Source organism: Onychomys torridus, chromosome 4, assembly GCF_903995425.1.
Source record: "Onychomys torridus chromosome 4, mOncTor1.1, whole genome shotgun sequence".
Lineage (NCBI taxonomy): Eukaryota > Metazoa > Chordata > Mammalia > Rodentia > Cricetidae > Onychomys > Onychomys torridus.
This window is the reverse complement of record NC_050446.1, coordinates 117025689-117041971: the sequence shown is the minus strand read 5'-3', so window position 1 is coordinate 117041971 and position 16283 is coordinate 117025689. Positions and strand designations below refer to the sequence as shown.

At 47.3% G+C, this 16283-nt stretch overlaps 1 protein-coding gene across 2 annotated transcripts; it reads left to right on the top strand.

Annotated features, from left to right (window-relative positions):
• The first annotated feature begins 5085 nt into the window (after positions 1 to 5085).
• Positions 5086 to 15769, top strand: Pigt (phosphatidylinositol glycan anchor biosynthesis class T). Of its 2 annotated transcripts, none has more exons than XM_036185262.1 (12): positions 5086 to 5315; positions 5425 to 5602; positions 7128 to 7255; positions 7510 to 7610; positions 7773 to 7859; positions 8375 to 8462; positions 8552 to 8649; positions 8740 to 8905; positions 9485 to 9685; positions 14196 to 14361; positions 14464 to 14547; positions 15128 to 15769. In XM_036185262.1, exons 1-12 carry the CDS (start codon positions 5129 to 5131, stop codon positions 15378 to 15380), a joined length of 1737 nt encoding a protein of 578 aa, XP_036041155.1. In that variant the 5' UTR covers positions 5086 to 5128; the 3' UTR covers positions 15381 to 15769. The 2 variants fall into 2 exon arrangements, with proteins under 2 accessions (XP_036041155.1, XP_036041154.1); XM_036185261.1 differs by having other exon boundaries at positions 9482 to 9685.
• Positions 15770 to 16283: the final 514 nt, after the last annotated feature.

Below are 16283 nucleotides of genomic sequence, written 5' to 3'. Positions count from 1 at the left end.
ATAAAGAACCATAGCCCAATGCTTGAGAAACAGGTTTAATCATAAATAGGAATGAACCTTATTTGTCTTTACTATAAGATGGATTTAAGCCTAAGATGGAGGCAGTCTTGTTCATCGGTTGGACTTGCTTGTTTGGAAGGTAATTCTGGCTGCAGATTAGAGAATATACTGGAGAAGGCCGGCTCTAGACAGACAAATAATAACACAGTAATGTATGAAAGCGATCATGGTGGTCCAGTAGGAGGTGGTGATCACCTTTTTTAGGCTGGAGCAGGATATAAACAAACTGACATTAATTGTTCCATAAACATTACATACTGGCATTTAACAGCTGTAAAATGTAAGTACAGTATTGGCCAAAAAGGGAAAAAGAAAAGGAAAATTCGATTCTGTCATGGAGCTCAGTGTAGTGGAGCCCAAATATAAATTTGCAACTGTGACTCGTGCCACAAAGCAGGCAGCCCATTCAGAGAGGTCACCAGGGGGTCTCCCTTGAGGAAGTGACACTGGAGCTGACATCTGAATAGCAAGTAGGAATGAGCTAGGGAAGAAAGAAAGAAATACTGGAGGCCCCCTGTGGCATACTGATTGGGAGGGATCAATGCCTGGTAACCAGAAGACTGCATTCACCTAAATAAGAGTCAGGAGCCAGGGTAGAAGTGCTGGGGTAGACGAAGGTGGAAGAGTCAGGCTTCAGAGGCTAACCTGGAAACCTTTCTAATGGGTGAGTTAGAAAGGAAGGGGACAAAGGCACCAGCATTGTGTGTATCTCATCCTATAGGACGGTTTGCAGGGTTTGGGCTGAAATTGTAATAAATTTTAGATGTATTGAGTTTGAGTGTTTTTGATATATCCAAGACAACATGACAAGCAGACTCCTGGGTCCATGACTGTGGAACCTGAGTTAAAGGGTTAGACTGAAAAACTAACATAACAAATATGCATTCATCAATACATGGTGGGAAGTGAAGCCATAGTGAGAATGAACTTGCGCAGGAAATGTTGAATGGAAGAAATTTTAGGACCCAGCCTTAAGGATCTCTAGTTCACTTTTTACATTAGTCATTAGACGTGCCTCCCTTCACAAATCAAACTATTACCTGCAGGATCGGTGACCTTTAGCCTAAATAAAGCTCTTCAGGCTGAGTGACACTTGGCTTACAGTTTCATTTTTTTTCCCTCCAGGAAGCCATTGTAAGTTACTATTCTAAGGATACTGAGAAATTTGTGGCATCTCCAAGGAAGCTACAGTGTCCTTCAGCTTTTCACTGTCTCTATGAACTTGTAGCATAAATACCTTCTGCCCAAAGGTCTCTGGGTCCAAGCTGAGATCATCTATTAAGTTAGGCCTTAGGTTAACCCCTAGAATTTCTCTAAGTTGCCTATGACTTTGCTGTATACAGACAACAGCCCCTGTTTGTGCTCACCTTCCCTGAGTATAGCAAAGCTCAACCTCTCTTGATGGGCCTCTGAGCCAATCAAGCTCTGACAGGGCTTTTGGGGACCACCACCACTCTTCAGGATGAATGATGAGAAGCTGTACTTGCTTGGTTACCGTCAACATTCCAATAAATCCTTTAGTTTTCCAGACACATAATGCTAAGATTGTGGAGTTTGGAGCAGGAGCCTTCTTGGGGGAGGGATCTTTAGCATTCTTGAGAAATAGACTTGTTTGTAAGTCCCTGGGAGACCTCCAGTTGAGCTAGTATGAGTCCCAGCTCTGTCTGGAAAAGACTAGTGTCAATGGGACCACAAGACCACTTCCTGGTTGGGACAATGACCTCTCCTTCTGCCAAACCACAGGGGTCTGGCTAGCCTTCAGAGGCTTCATCTACAGCTGACTGTTTCCTCAGGCTACACAGTATCCTTGGAGACAACATGCCGATTTAGAGCCAACTCCAAATTAAGGAGCCCAGTGTTCAGTCTTCCAAGCCACAGTGTGGCTTCTTTCTATTGCAAGGCTTACTGGGTAGACATCCTAATAGACTCTGGAGAGGGAAGAAGGCTAAATTCATCTCTGCAGAACCTTGTGCTATGGAAGGAACAGAAGGGATCACAGGTCAGGAGAGTCAAACCTTACCTTGTAACAGTCCCCAGGAGTGTGCAGAATCCTGCAAACAGCATGGTAATATGAGGAAAACCGTACTGTGGTATTATGTCTGATTGTTCATTTAGATATGACTGAGTATTCCTACAACGTGCTGGCATTTGTACAGATAACAAAAATACCAAGGTGACCAAGAGCTCTTCTAGAACAGACATGCCCCAGATAGAGGAAGTAGAACACGGGCGAAGGCCACAGTACAATTGCTCGGATGACTGGCGTGCTACAGGAGCAGGGCGAGTCCTCACAGGAGGTGGGTGGGCTCTGACGATGGGGACAATTTCAGGAGGAAACAGCATAAACTGAAATAACCATGATGGCAGCTTCCTTTGTAAGAAATCCTTTGGAGGCTGGTAATGTAGCCACTTTTCATGGCTCCATCACACACTGTGAACTTAAATATTTCAGTTCCCATACTTTAGTTTCCTTATCTATTAAATGAAGATGGCCCTCAACTGATAAAGTCATTTGAAGAGATAGGGCTATTAATCTCCTACATGTTAACAATGACCCTGAAAGGTGGGTTTTTTTTTTTTTTTTTTTAATTCTTTTATTTGTGTATGTTTATCCATGGAGGCCAGAAGAGGGCACTAGAGCTAGGGTAGTAGGCAGTTGGGCAAATCAGGGTGGGTGCTGAGAACCAAACTCAGGTCTTCTGCAAGAGCTGTAAGTGCTTCCAACCACTGAACCATCTCTCCAGCCCCCAGAAAGTAGGTTTTTACAGATGAGAAGTGCCCCTCAGGTTGGTTTACACTTACACAGATGAGGGCTCTGAACCCTTTCCTGACATCTAGTCTTTCCCTTGCTACTGCAAGTCTAATGGGATCAGAAATGCTAGATGTAGGAGAATGAAGTCATTTTTCCACATATTTTTAGTTATGTGTGTGTGTGTGTGTGTGTGCATATGGGTTTGTGCGCATGAACTCAGGGGCTCTCAAAGGCTGAAGGCATTGAATCTGGAGCTGGAATTAGAGGCAGTTGTGAGCCATCGTGGGTGCTGGGAACCAAACACAGGTATCTGGAAGTCCTCTCTATAGCCCCAAAGTCATATTTTAACAATTCATTTCTTGTTGGAGTCTATCTTGGCAGGCCTTCCTATGACCAAGTTTGGGCTCTTCCTGGAAATATAGTTGTGAGATTCACCCAAGAGTCTGTTGACAATCCTTCATGAATGTGTTTTCCAGAGAGCAAGTGGAAAAAACAAGTCAGTTTAATATTGGCACAGCCACAGATCAATAATAAAGTTTTAAAAAAAAGTTGTACAAAAAAGGTAACAGATCTTTCATGAGAGAAGACACATGAATGACTGTCAAGAACATGAACAGGTGTTCAGCACAATTAGTGAGGAAAATGCAAAGTATCCCACAGTGAGACCATCCAGATAGCTGAGTCCAAAACCTAAAAACACCAAATGTTTAGTAGGATGTGGAGCAACCAGAACTTGGTTTTTGAGTTTTGTTGTTGTTATTTATTTACTTACTTATTTTGGTTTTTTGAGGCAGGATTCCTCTGTGTAGTCCTTGCTTTCCTGGAACTCCCTCTGTAAATCAGGCTGGCCTTGAACTCAGAGAGGTCCGTCTGCCTCTGCCTTCTGAGTGCTGGGATCAAAGGTGTGCACCACCACTGCCCAGCTAACTTGCAGATTTTTAATAGACAAATAAAATGACAGATTTTGGAGAACGGTCCATTTTGTACTAAACGTTAAGTGCACTTTCTCTTTGTTTCAGCCATCCTGCTCTTAAATATTCTTCCAAGGGACATGATAGACCTAAATCTACAAAGCAACTTATATAGACTATAATCAGCCTTGTCCCCTATAACCCAAACTGCCAAGAACTCTGGGGCCTACTAACAGAATGGAGAAACTGGTTTATCCACACACAATGTTAGCACTGCACAGCAATAAATAGAAAGTCTTAGACACATGGGAACATGAGGCCACACAGCACTGTGTCCTGGGAGACAACAGGATGATGTAGAGCCAACTCCCATGAAGCCATGCTTTCAGTCTGCACAATGTGGTTTTGAAATCATTTCTTTCTAAAAAGAACAGACAAAAAGTTGCTGTGTTTAGTCCTAGAACAGATCAATCTATTACAAGAACATTAGTTGCCTCTAGAATGTGTTCTGGAGCTAGACATTGACAAGGAAGAGGTATTAGCCACTTTCTGGGAAGTGGGACTTTTGGTTGTTATGTTTTAAGTTTGGGGGTTCCCTCCCAACACACACTGCTATGCTGGGTATGAACTCAAAAGTCTCATGCACGCTAAGCACTCTACCACCACTGAGTTAGTTACATCCCCAGTCCCAGATCTAAGGAACATTCTATACCTTGTGTTAAGATTGGGGATTACAATGGAATATTAATCCAAAACCCAGCTGATTTTACAAGAGAGAAATGTGAATAAAACCGAACTCTTGAGAATGGAGTACATCCGTGTGTGAAATTTACTCTGTAGTGGCATCAAAGCTAAGATAGATGAGTGGACTTGCTAGTGTTCACCCATAACGTGTTAATGGAACAAATGTACACGATTGGAGAGAAATGTTTAACAGCTGCTCATTCTTTCAATTTTGTCATACAGTTTACATTATTTATAATAAAAGACCACGGGGATGGGGTAGTAGGGCAGCTCTGCCTTCAGAGTTGCTAGCTAGGTTTAGAGCCAAGTTAGCAGTCGCGACGCTTGCAGCTCACACCAGTGATCCCAGCCCTCGGTAGTGGGGTTTCTCAGTACGTTCCTTCAACGTCCATGGCCATACTGCATATTGAGCACTTCCTAGTGGCTGGAAACACCTCGAGGTGCGTGGGCCCTCAGGCCAGCCGCCTCTCCCCGCCACAAGCCCACGCCCCTTCACGCTGAGTCCGCAATCGCCAGGATTTGTGGCCGGGTCTCCTTGCCCTCCGGTAACCGCACTGCGGTTTCCGGGACGTCACCGGAAGTCCTTCCTCACACGCTCTTCCTATTGGATGCCGGCTTTGGTGGGCGCGGGCGCTGCCGGGAGGCGGAAGCGGCCGCAGGCATGGCGGCGGCCATGCCGCTCGCGGTGCTGTGCCTGCTGCTGGTGGTACGGGGCTGCTGGGGCCACGCGGAGCGCCCACGCGACAGCCTGAGAGAGGAGCTTGTTATCACTCCGCTGCCTTCCGGCGACGTGGCCGCCACATTCCAGTTCCGTACGCGTTGGGATTCGGATCTGCAGCGGGAAGGAGGTGAGTTCAGGACCTGAGAAAAATTTCTGTGACACCTTACTGAGGTGGTAAAGCGAGCGGTATCTGGGGCGGGGCCTGGGTCGCCACTCACCTGCCCTGGTGTCTTCAGTGTCTCATTACAGGCTCTTCCCCAAAGCTCTGGGGCAATTGATCTCCAAGTATTCGCTGCGGGAGCTACACCTGTCATTCACGCAAGGCTTTTGGAGGACCCGGTACTGGGGGCCACCCTTCCTGCAGGCTCCATCAGGTGCAGAGCTCTGGGTCTGGTTCCAAGACACTGTCACAGAGTGAGTTCCGATCTTGGAGACTGTTACAGGCCATGGAGGGAGTGTGGCAGGGGAAGGTGTTGTCATCTTGCCTTTGCCCTTGGGGATTAGCTGCTGTAACAGGTGGCGATCCCACCAAGTTGATTTTGGAAGTAAGGAATGGGGAGATGCCAAGCCATAAAATATTTGCCACTCAAGCTTGAGGATCTGAGTTTAAGTTCCAGAACCCACTTAAAAAGCCGAGCTGATGATGCAGGCCTGTAATCCCAGAACTGAGGAGGAGGTGGAGACAGGAGGAACAGGTTTGCTGGACAAGCCAGTCTAGCTGAATCAGTAAACTCCAGTGTAATAAGAGACTCTAATCACCCCCCCCCCCCCGCGCGCGCGCACGCAAAAAAAAAAGGAGAGAGGGAATGAAGCCAACAAATGTTGACCTCTGGCCTCTGCAACTGTGTGCATGAGTGTGCATGCATGTGCAACGCAAAGAAATGACATTAACGCAGAATGATGTTCTTTGCTGAGTGAATGTTCTATCCTGAATACTTTCAAGTCCGAGATACTATATGCATTTCCCTAAACAGGCAAATAGCAGGTGATTGGTGCCTATTATTGGCATGTAAAGCCACAAATAATTGGCAAACTAGGTGTTTTTTTTTTTTTAGACAAATATTCATTTGTATTTTAAAAAATAATATCCGTGCCTAACAAAACATTTGTGGGCTGGCACCCTGACTGAAGGAGTAGAACCATTGACGAAGCATGAAAAGCATGTTTCAGGATGTTTCATTTGCCTCTTAACTACCCTGTCAGGATCCATGGCACAAATATCACCAGGTTTAGAGCAATGATGGGGAATGCTAGTGTTGTGGCAGATCCAAGAGAGAGCCTGTGTGACAGCCTGAAGTGGACAGCCACCACTCAGTTCCTATGGATTGCGACCATGTGACAGGGGAGGTCTAGTGTGCTCAGACTGTCGCTGTCAAGAGAGATCAGACTTTAGCATGAAAACTGACTTTTAAATATCAACAAGTAATTTTAAAATTTACGGAATGCTATATGGGTTGGTATTACGCACGCCAAATGAAGCATGGCTCTTAGCGCGAGATGCTGCCGCCACCTAGCCATCTCCTGAAAGGGACTTACTTAAGTGGGGTCTTGAGTGCTCATACACATAACAGAGCAAAGGAGCAGTGTGCTTGAGGAGAGCAGAAAAGGCTCCTTGGAGGAGAGGGACAAGAATGGGGCAGAACTTTGAAGGCAGCAGAAATCCATGAGCAGTGTTCCCAGGCAAGATGAACCACTTGAACAAAGACCTACAGAGCTGCCAAGATGCCCAGAGAAGAGGCTAAGGAGGTAAGGTGAGGCAAAGGCATCACTGAGCAGAGATAGTGATGTTCTGACTCCCATCGTCTGGTCACGGTGGAGATACGGCCTCGTTCTACCATGGACTTGGCAGTTAGTTGTGGCTGTATGAAGGAGGTCACACAGATCTGGAGTTACAAAGGTATAACCATGGGACAGTAAGTAGGTGTGTGTCTCTGTCTAGTGTGGACAAATCTTGGAAGGAGCTCAGCAATGTCCTCTCGGGGATCTTCTGCGCATCCCTCAACTTCATCGACTCCACCAATACTGTCACTCCCACTGCCTCCTTCAAACCTCTGGGGCTGGCCAATGGTGAGATAGCCCTTGAGGTCTTTCTTCCTTGTACCTTCTACCCCAACATTTGCCTCCTTCCCTGCGGGCTCCTCTCCCACAGCTGGGCTAGATCCTAGATCCCATGGGTGTGCAGGTAGCTTCCTAAAACTCTATCTGCATTGCCTACTCTGACTTGGCAGTGGTGGTAGAGTGGCCCAGGGAGAAGATGGAGCCACACACATCTTTGGAGTGTGGCTCCTGGTATACTCTCGATAAACCTCTGTCTCCCTCAGACACCGATCACTACTTCCTGCGCTATGCTGTGCTACCTCGGGAGGTTGTCTGCACCGAGAACCTCACCCCATGGAAGAAACTCTTGCCTTGTAGTTCCAAGGTGGGTGTGGGTAGGTGGGTGGGAGTCCCACAAGGGGAAGGGAGTTCGAAGACGTCCCTTCGCAGCCTGGCAGCCAGGGTGTATTTAGGAGAATCTGTGCCCCATGTCAAGTGCTCCATGTAGGGTACTGACCAGCCCTGTATCTCTTCCTGTCTCCTCCAGGCAGGTCTCTCAGTGCTATTGAAGGCAGATCGCTTGTTCCACACCAGCTACCACTCCCAGGCAGTGCATATCCGTCCTATCTGCAGAGTAAGCCATGGGGAATGGGGATAGGTGTTATCCAGAGGCCCTGAGAGACAGTACAGGTAAATCTGTCTGATTCTGTTGAGTGAGTAGTGAGAGGCAGAAGTGGTACTCATTATGTGGGGCATTGGCTGTGCACCAGGGTCATTGAGTGGTTGCCTGGGAAGCACTCAATAAATCTTTATCGTGGAGCACAAAGTCAGGAACAGCACTGTGCGAGTACAGCTAGCTGCTGGCTCAGTCACTCGCCAGCTGGCATGACCTTGAGGAAATCATTTCCTTTCCTTGAACTCACATCTGTCACATGAGAATAATAGATTCTACTTTGGGGGCGGTTAATAGTTCATCAAACTGATGCTCATAAAGCTGTTGACATGGGATCTGGCTCAGGGTCAGGTGCTCCGTAGGGAACAGTAGCAAGTCAGTAGAAGAGAGGATACACAAACAGATAGGGATTGTGTCCAAGTTAGTCGTTGGGGCTGTGTGGCTGCATGACTGCTACCATCCGGCCCTTATGACAGGATGCCCATTGCACCAGCGTCTCCTGGGAGCTGAGGCAGACGCTTTCAGTTGTGTTTGATGCCTTCATCACGGGGCAGGGGAAGAAAGGTAAGCTGCCTTGGCACCTCATCTCCGCCCACCTGTCACAGTCCTGCTCAGTCTGCACGGACCCAACCAGCCCCGTTCTTTCTTCTCAGATTGGTCTCTCTTCCGCACATTCTCTCGGACTCTCACAGAGGCCTGCCCTCTGGCATCGCAGAGCCTAGTTTACGTGGACATCACAGGCCACAGCCAGGTACCAAGGTGTTTAGCTGCACGCTTACCCTCTTCCTCAATGTCAGCCTGCCCCTCTGCTTGCTTCTGAGTGCTGCTCTTGTGTTGCCAGGACAATGGAACACTGGAGGTGAGCCCTCCTCCCTCCTCCACGTACCAGGATGTCATTTTGGGCACCCAGAAGACCTATGCTGTCTATGACTTGTTTGACACAGCTGTGATCAATAACTCCCGCAGCCTCAACCTCCAGCTCAAATGGAAGAGGCCTCCAGAGAATGGTGAGTCGATGAGGGAAGGGGGCAGACTCTTGATTTCATGTCTTTTTTTCAAGTTTATAAGGGTTTAGACCCAGCTCTGCATTCATGTTACTGGTTCTAAACCCACCTCTTCTAAGCTTAATGACTGAGTCAGTTCCTACCTCTGCTGAGCCTTAGTGTCTACTACAAACCGGGACATTAATACCTAGTGATGGGATGTAATAATGAATGTAAAATAGGGTTCATTCGTACATTTAGCTGGTCAAATAGTTTCGAATTTGTGCCATGTGCTAGGCATAGAGTGATAAATAATACCATCATATCTACCACTCATATACTGTAAAAGAGTGGTGTTCATTACAGTTGTTCCCAGAGGGAACCCCCTGAGCATGCTGGTGTGGGCAGGACAGGGACACAGTATTGGACACGTGAGCACGTGGTAATAGTCATCATCTTAGCCTTGTGATCGAGGGAAGCTGGATGATTCCAGAGCCCACGAGTCCCAGTTCTTGTGGCAGAGCTTTCCCTGCTCTGGGACTCTTGAGTATGGATCAGGGAGCTGCAGAGGGAATTCAGTGTTGACTCTTTTTCTCTTAGCAGAAGCCCTGCCCGTGCCTTTCCTGCACGCGCAGCGGTATGTGAGTGGCTACGGACTGCAGAACGGAGAGCTGAACACACTGCTGTACAACTCCCACCCTTACCGGGCCTTCCCCGTGCTACTGCTGGATGCTGTGCCCTGGTACCTGCGGCTGTATGTGCACACCCTCACCATTACCTCCAAGGGCAAGGAGAACAAACCAAGTGAGGAGCTAAGCCCCAGCCGTTACACACACACACACACACACACACACACACACACACACACACACACACCAGTTCACCTCAGCTCCTTCTCTCTTTAGGACCGACCTCCAGACTTCCTTCTCAGTACTTCCCAAAGTACCCCTGAAGGCCTGTGAAGGCGGAAGAGAGGGTTAAGAACGTTTTAAAAATACAGCAGAAAGCTTCCAGAAGTAACTTACAAAGCAAAGGCCATACTTTTGTATTTCTGGAATTTGTGCTGCTGATGGTTCTTAGAACATTTCAAGGGCAGCAGCTTCAGACCTTCCTCCTCCCTGAACCTGTGAGCATGTCCTTCTGATTCATAGCAGTCTAAGACAGACGGGTCATGGAAGCTGAGGAGATGGTGGGGGTGGGATATATGGTCTCTTTGCTTTCTTGGGAGAGTGAACAGGCTGACCCCTTGTCATCTTGATATGAAAACACATCACTGTTAAAACAGAATCTTTTCTTTCTTGTTCTTCCCCTAAATCATTTATTAATATCAACATTCCAGATTTGAAAGGCCCTAGACATTTAAAAATTTCATCTCTCTAAAACAGCCAATTTCTTTTAAATTTCAAAGTCAGCCAGGTGGTGGTGGCACACACCTTTAGAGTTTCAGGCCAATCTGATCTACAGAGTGAGTTCCAGGACAGCCTGGGCTACACACAGAGAGTTCCAGGATAGCCAGAGCTACACAGAAAAACCCTGTCTTGCGGGGGGAAAAAATTTAGTCTTTCAATTGTGGGTTCCTGTAAAATCAAAAATAAATTAAATGCTTCTCAGTTCAAGAGGGAAGAACCAGACACAGTCATAATCTGAACAATGCAAAACCAAACTCCAGCAGTATAAGTAACGCAATGTCCAATGTCTAGGATTCACTCACAGTCTTCTGGACTCCTCTAAAGGGCTCGGGTCACATCTCTGGCTCTGCCCCCTGCAGCACACAGCTTGTCTTCTAGGCTCCAGCTGGCTCCACTCCACTGCTGCTGTTCTTGGTGGTCATCCCATGGTGCTGGCATCTCTAACATGCTGAGATCTTCTACTGACACTGGGCTACACGTTCACCGATATCTTCTCTTGGGCTGTCTTTAGGGACTCCAACCCTGCCAAGCCTCAGGTGTTCTCTGTGACACCTTCATACCTTCAAAACCAGTGCTACCTAGATGAATCTTTGGTTTTTCGAGACAGGGTTTCTCTGTGTAGTTTTGGTGCCTATCCTGAATCTCACTCTGTAGACCAGGCTGGCCTAGAACTCACAGAGATCCACCTGGCCCTGCTCCCCGAGTGCTGGGAGTAAAGGCATGTGCCACCACCACCTGGTACCTAGGTGACTTTTATACGACCAAAGTTAGTTGCCTAGCACAAGCTACAATCTTGGCTGCCTCTGGAACACAGTTTCTGTGTGCTGACTCTAAGAAAACACTTCCTAGAAGATGTCAGTCACCTCAGTGATGCTGTTTGCTTCTTAGTCACTGCTAGTTCTTCAGCCCCGGATGGCCAGCATTTATTGTCCCAGAAAAGCAAAGGTTTTACTTTAGTGGCTCTGGTCTCTTGTTACTCACAGTTCTTCAGCTGCAGCTGACCAGACACCACAGATTCTTCACACAAAAGGCCAGGTAGAGTCTTTGCTTCCCTCTGAAACTTCCCAAGCCAGGCCTCTATCGTCTGCACTGCTTGCAACATTCTTATCTCCCAAGCTCCCACATCCCACTGAGCTCTCAGAACTCAGTGACTTTTCTAGCCCAAGGTCCTTCCACAATCCTCCCAGGAACAACACGTGTCACAGCAATACCTGACTCCCAGTACAAACTTCTGTCCTAGTTTAGGATTTCTGTTGCTGTGATGAACACCATGACCAAAAGCAAATTGAGGAGGAAAAGGTTATTTGGCTTACTCTTCCACATCATAGTCCATCACTGAAGGAAGTCAGGATAGGAACTCAAACAGGGCAAGAACCTGGAGGCAGGAGCTGATGCAGTTGCCATGGAGAGGAGCTGCTTACTGGCTTGTTCCTCATGGCTGGCTCAGCTTGCTTTCTTATAGAACCCAGGACCAGCCCAGGGATGGCACCACCTACAATGGACTGGGCCTTCCCATCAATCACTAATTAAGAAAGTGTCCTATAGCCCCTTCTTATGGAAGCACTTTCTTATTTAAGGTTCCCTACTTTCAGGGAACTCCAGTTTGTGTCAAGTTGAGATAAAACTAGCCAGCACAGAGGGAAAGTTTAGAATTTGTTACTTTTTTTGCTGGGTGTGGTGGTGCACACCTTTAATTTCAACACTCAGGAGGGTGAGACAAGCAGATTGCTGAGTTCGAGGTCAGTGGTCTATAGAGAAAGTTCCAGGACAGCCAGGGCTACACAGAGAAATCCTGTCTTGAACCCTGCCCCCAAATAAATAAATTTAAATTAAATTAAATTAAAAAAAAGAAATTTTGTTATTTTTTTAAGGAAGTATTGACATTTGCTGATGCTTCCTCCTGGGTGCCTGGCATAGCACCAGAGCACTGTTCTTTGGAATCAGCGGTATTGATGATGAAGAAAGAGGCTGACGTCAATCCCAGGGACAAACTAAAGAACTTTTTTGGTTTTGTGTTTGTTTGTTTTTGTTTTGTTTGTTTGCTTGTCTGTTTTTTATTTTTTTGGTTTTTTGAGACAGGCTTTCTCTGTGTAGCTTTGGAGCCTTTCCTGGATCTCGCTCTGTAGCCCAGACTGGCCTCAAACTCACAGAGATCCACCTGCCTCTGCCTCCTAAGTGCTGGGACTAAGGCATGCACCACCACTGCCTGGTCTGGGGAACTTTTAAGTCATGTTTCCCATATTTTCAAAACTATTTCAGACACTCTATATGGATATTTTATACATTCCTCAGGGAATTTTGTGCCTTTTTTTTTTTTTTTTTTTTTTTTTGCTACTAGAGTATTGGGAACCTAGGGCCTTGTACATGCTAGACAAGTGCTCGCTGTTAAATTATACCCCCAGCCCTCTTTGTTTTGTTTTTTGTGGTTGATGTTTGTGTGTGTGTTTGTTGAGATAGGGTCTCCCTGCATAGCCTTGGCTGGCCTGCTGGGATTCACTGTTATGCTCACCTTTCTTCTGACTTGTACACTTGGAAACAGAGTCTTGTGAAGCTGCTCAGACTGGCCTTGAACTTTCATCTATCTGCTTTCCTTAGTCTTCTGAGCAGCTAGGAGCATAGGCCTATTCTTTCAGGCTCTAGAGAATTTTGAACACACCCAAGCACAGTAGGTTTCCACCTGCCTATCACACTTTTAGTAGTCTCCAACATACTTTTTTTTCCTTGAGACTGGGTTTCTCTGTGTAGCCCTGGCTGTCCTGGAACTTGCTCTGTAGACCAGGCTGACCTTGAACTCACAGAGATCCACCTGCCTCTGAGTGTTGGGATTAAAGGCATTCTCCACCACCACCCAGCTTTTTCTTTTAAATATTGATACAAGTGGTGGAGGTAGTTGGAGAGATGGCTTAGCAGGTGAAAAGCACTCACTACTCTTCTAAGAGGACCTAAGTTTGGTTCCTAGCATCCACATCAGGCAGATCACAACCACCTCTAACTCCAGCTCCTGGGGAAATCTGATGCTCTCTTCTGGCCTTTTTGGGTACTACACTCATGAGCACATACCCACTCTCAGATACACATAAACATAAAACAAAACAAAAATAAAATAATAATTTAAAAAGAACTACTGAAAAACATGATTGTGCTGGAGGTTGAATCCAGAACCTCATGCTTGGTAAGTGCTAACACCAATCTATATCAGTTAGCAGCTTTTTGTTTTAATCTTATTTTTTAATTCACTTACAAAGTAAGAGGTCTTATGGCTCTCTCATATACGTACTTTTTAAAAAGTGCTATTTGCTAAAACTAGGTCGTCCGTTATATAACGTTTGTAAGGAATGTTCGACATTCTGGATTTGTCCTTGTGCTGCTGTTTAGTGTGAGCTGGTGTTAGATTTAGAAACTTGATTAGATTTATGGCCTATATTTTTGGCAAGAATTCCCAAATGACTCTGTGGACTTCCTCTTGTATTATATCAGAGAGTGATGTCTGGTGCCCCAGTTTAATTATTTACTTATTTATCTATTGATTATTTATGGGAGGGTCTTTGTTCTGGGACGTGTGTGAAGAGTTCAGAGGACAGCTTGCAGGAGGTGATTTTCTCCTTCACCATTGGTTCCAGGTGAAGCAAGCAAGGCTGTTAGGCTCAGTAGCAGGTGTCTTTACCCATGAGCCTCTTTGCTACCGAGATGCCCCAGTTTTAGTGATATGAAGATTGATGGTCTGCAGCGTTCGTGGCGCAGCCTCTTGATATCCTGGAATTGCTGCCTGGAAACACGTTCTCCCTTTTCTGAGAACCCATTTCTTCCTTGGCTTGATTTCCTTTTGGTCCCAAGGCAGAGGGGGAGGAGGTGTAGGTAGTGTGATTTTTAGGAACAGAGTCTAGGTAGCTCTTGCCTCCATCCAGGTTACATCCACTACCAGCCTGCCCAGGACCGGCAGCAGCCCCACCTCCTGGAGATGCTGATTCAGCTACCAGCCAACTCCATCACCAAGGTCTCCATCCAGTTTGAGCGGGCCCTGCTCAAGTGGACAGAGTACACACCAGACCCCAACCACGGCTTCTATGTCAGGTGGGATCTACCCCAATAGACTGCATGCCCCCCACTTCTGCTCTGACCCTTTGGTGGAAGGAGCCAGTAAAGAACCTAGCCCGTCTGTCTGCCTCTCTGCAGCCCATCTGTCCTCAGCGCTCTCGTGCCCAGTGTGGTAGCCGCCAAACCAGTGGACTGGGAAGGGAGTCCTCTCTTCAACACCTTGTAAGTGTGACCACACCCTCCTGCTCTCAGGTCCTCAGCTGCCTACTGGGCCTTCCAAAGTCATGTGAGATTTAATCAGCCCTTGTGAAAGTCCTAGTGGTCTGTGAAATGTGTGAAGATGTAAAACAGGCTTCCAAGTTGCCGCTGCGTCAACAAATAGGAGGCTAGTAGCATTAACAGCAGAACTACTTACTGTGTGGCAGGGACTTTAGAAAGCACCAGGTGTACAACCTGGCACATCCCCCTGTGTTCATAGCCCAGAAAGTAGATTGTTCTAAATTAGGGTGGTGCTGGTGGTGGTAGTATAAGAAGTTACTTATTTTTGTGCAGACACCTGTTTAGGCCGAGACTAGGCTAAGGCAGTGGGCAAGACAAGCCCTTTCCTTCAGTGTTGGTCGCTCTCCTTCAAGCAAGCACATGCATGTGTGCGTGTGCACTTTCCTATGAGATGCTTCTTTACAGGGTTTCAAGACTGGGATCTGGAAGCTGGGACTGTGGTAGAAGCTGGGACTCAAGGTGGGAGACGGGCAGGGAGGGAGGAAGAGCCAGTCCCATCTCACCCCCTCTTTCCCATCCCTAGGTTCCCGGTGTCTGATGGCTCCAGCTACTTTGTGCGACTCTACACAGAGCCCTTGCTAGTGAACCTGCCTACCCCTGACTTCAGCATGCCCTACAATGTCATCTGCCTTACATGCACTGTGGTGGCTGTGTGCTACGGCTCCTTCTACAATCTCCTCACCCGGACCTTCCACATTGAGGAGCCCAAATCGGGTGGCCTGGCCAAGAGACTGGCTAACCTCATCAGGCGTGCCCGTGGTGTCCCCCCTCTCTAATATTCCCCTTCTTTAGCAGCTACAGCTGTACCCCCTATCCACTCACCCCTGCCCAAGGGAGCAGGGGCAGGACTTTTTCTGCCGTTCCTTCTGTCTCCAGTTAGCTTTTGAAGCACACCCCCCTTAGCCCTGGCCAGGCCTAGAGCTGTGCTGTCTGTTACGGTAGCCTTGAGCCAATGGTCACGTTGACATTCACATTTCCCTTCTTCACCTGGAGCAGCCACACTTCTGCCCACAAGTGGCTAGTGCTGCTGTACGTTGGACAGCCTGGTGGGACATTTTCATCATTGCAGGATGTTCTGATGGCCCAGGTAATGGGGTGCAAAAGAGCTTGTGTTACTGTGTGGAGGGTTGAATTTACTGTTGTAATAAAGTGGCTGCCTTCCTAGGTCGTTGCTTCCTCCTTGAGGCTTGGGACTAGTTCTTGGCTAAAGCTTCTGTGATGAGTGCTCTGCCCACCCCTGCCAGAAATTCCTCCTCATCTTGTGTATTCTCCCCACCCCTCAAAGTAATTCTGCAACTCTGGGTTTGCCTGGGAGGTTTTCTGTAAATAGGATCTGTGATCATGAAAATGAATCCTGTCAGCAAGGGAACAGGTAACCGCAGTGTGTCAGAACGGCTGGGGCTCACCCTGGTGCCTGGAGATGTTTGATGTTAAGGACCACTCCTTAGACCACCCACAAGCTCTGAAGTCAGCCCATTGGCTGCAAGCTTGCCCCTGCCCACCTCCCCTTGTTAGGGAAGTCTGGGTTCCTGTAGAACAGGTCCTTGGGCAGTTAGCGCCCGCTTTTCCTCTAGCACCTTCTCTCTCCACCCTGCCCCACTTTTTTCTCCCAACCTGGCATACATGCACCGCTCACTAACCACCCACCCCTTAACTGCCTGGCACATGCTCTTCCAAAG

Bases quoted from the DNA above. Each gene is read 5' to 3' on its own strand.
- Pigt (XM_036185261.1), top strand. From the start codon at position 5,129: ATGGCGGCGGCCATGCCGCTCGCGGTGCTGTGCCTGCTGCTGGTGGTA. The intron at 5,316-5,424 runs GTGAGTTCAGGA...TGGTGTCTTCAG, and splicing joins GGATCTGCAGCGGGAAGGAG to TGTCTCATTACAGGCTCTTC. The intron at 7,611-7,772 runs GTGGGTGTGGGT...TGTCTCCTCCAG, and splicing joins TCTTGCCTTGTAGTTCCAAG to GCAGGTCTCTCAGTGCTATT.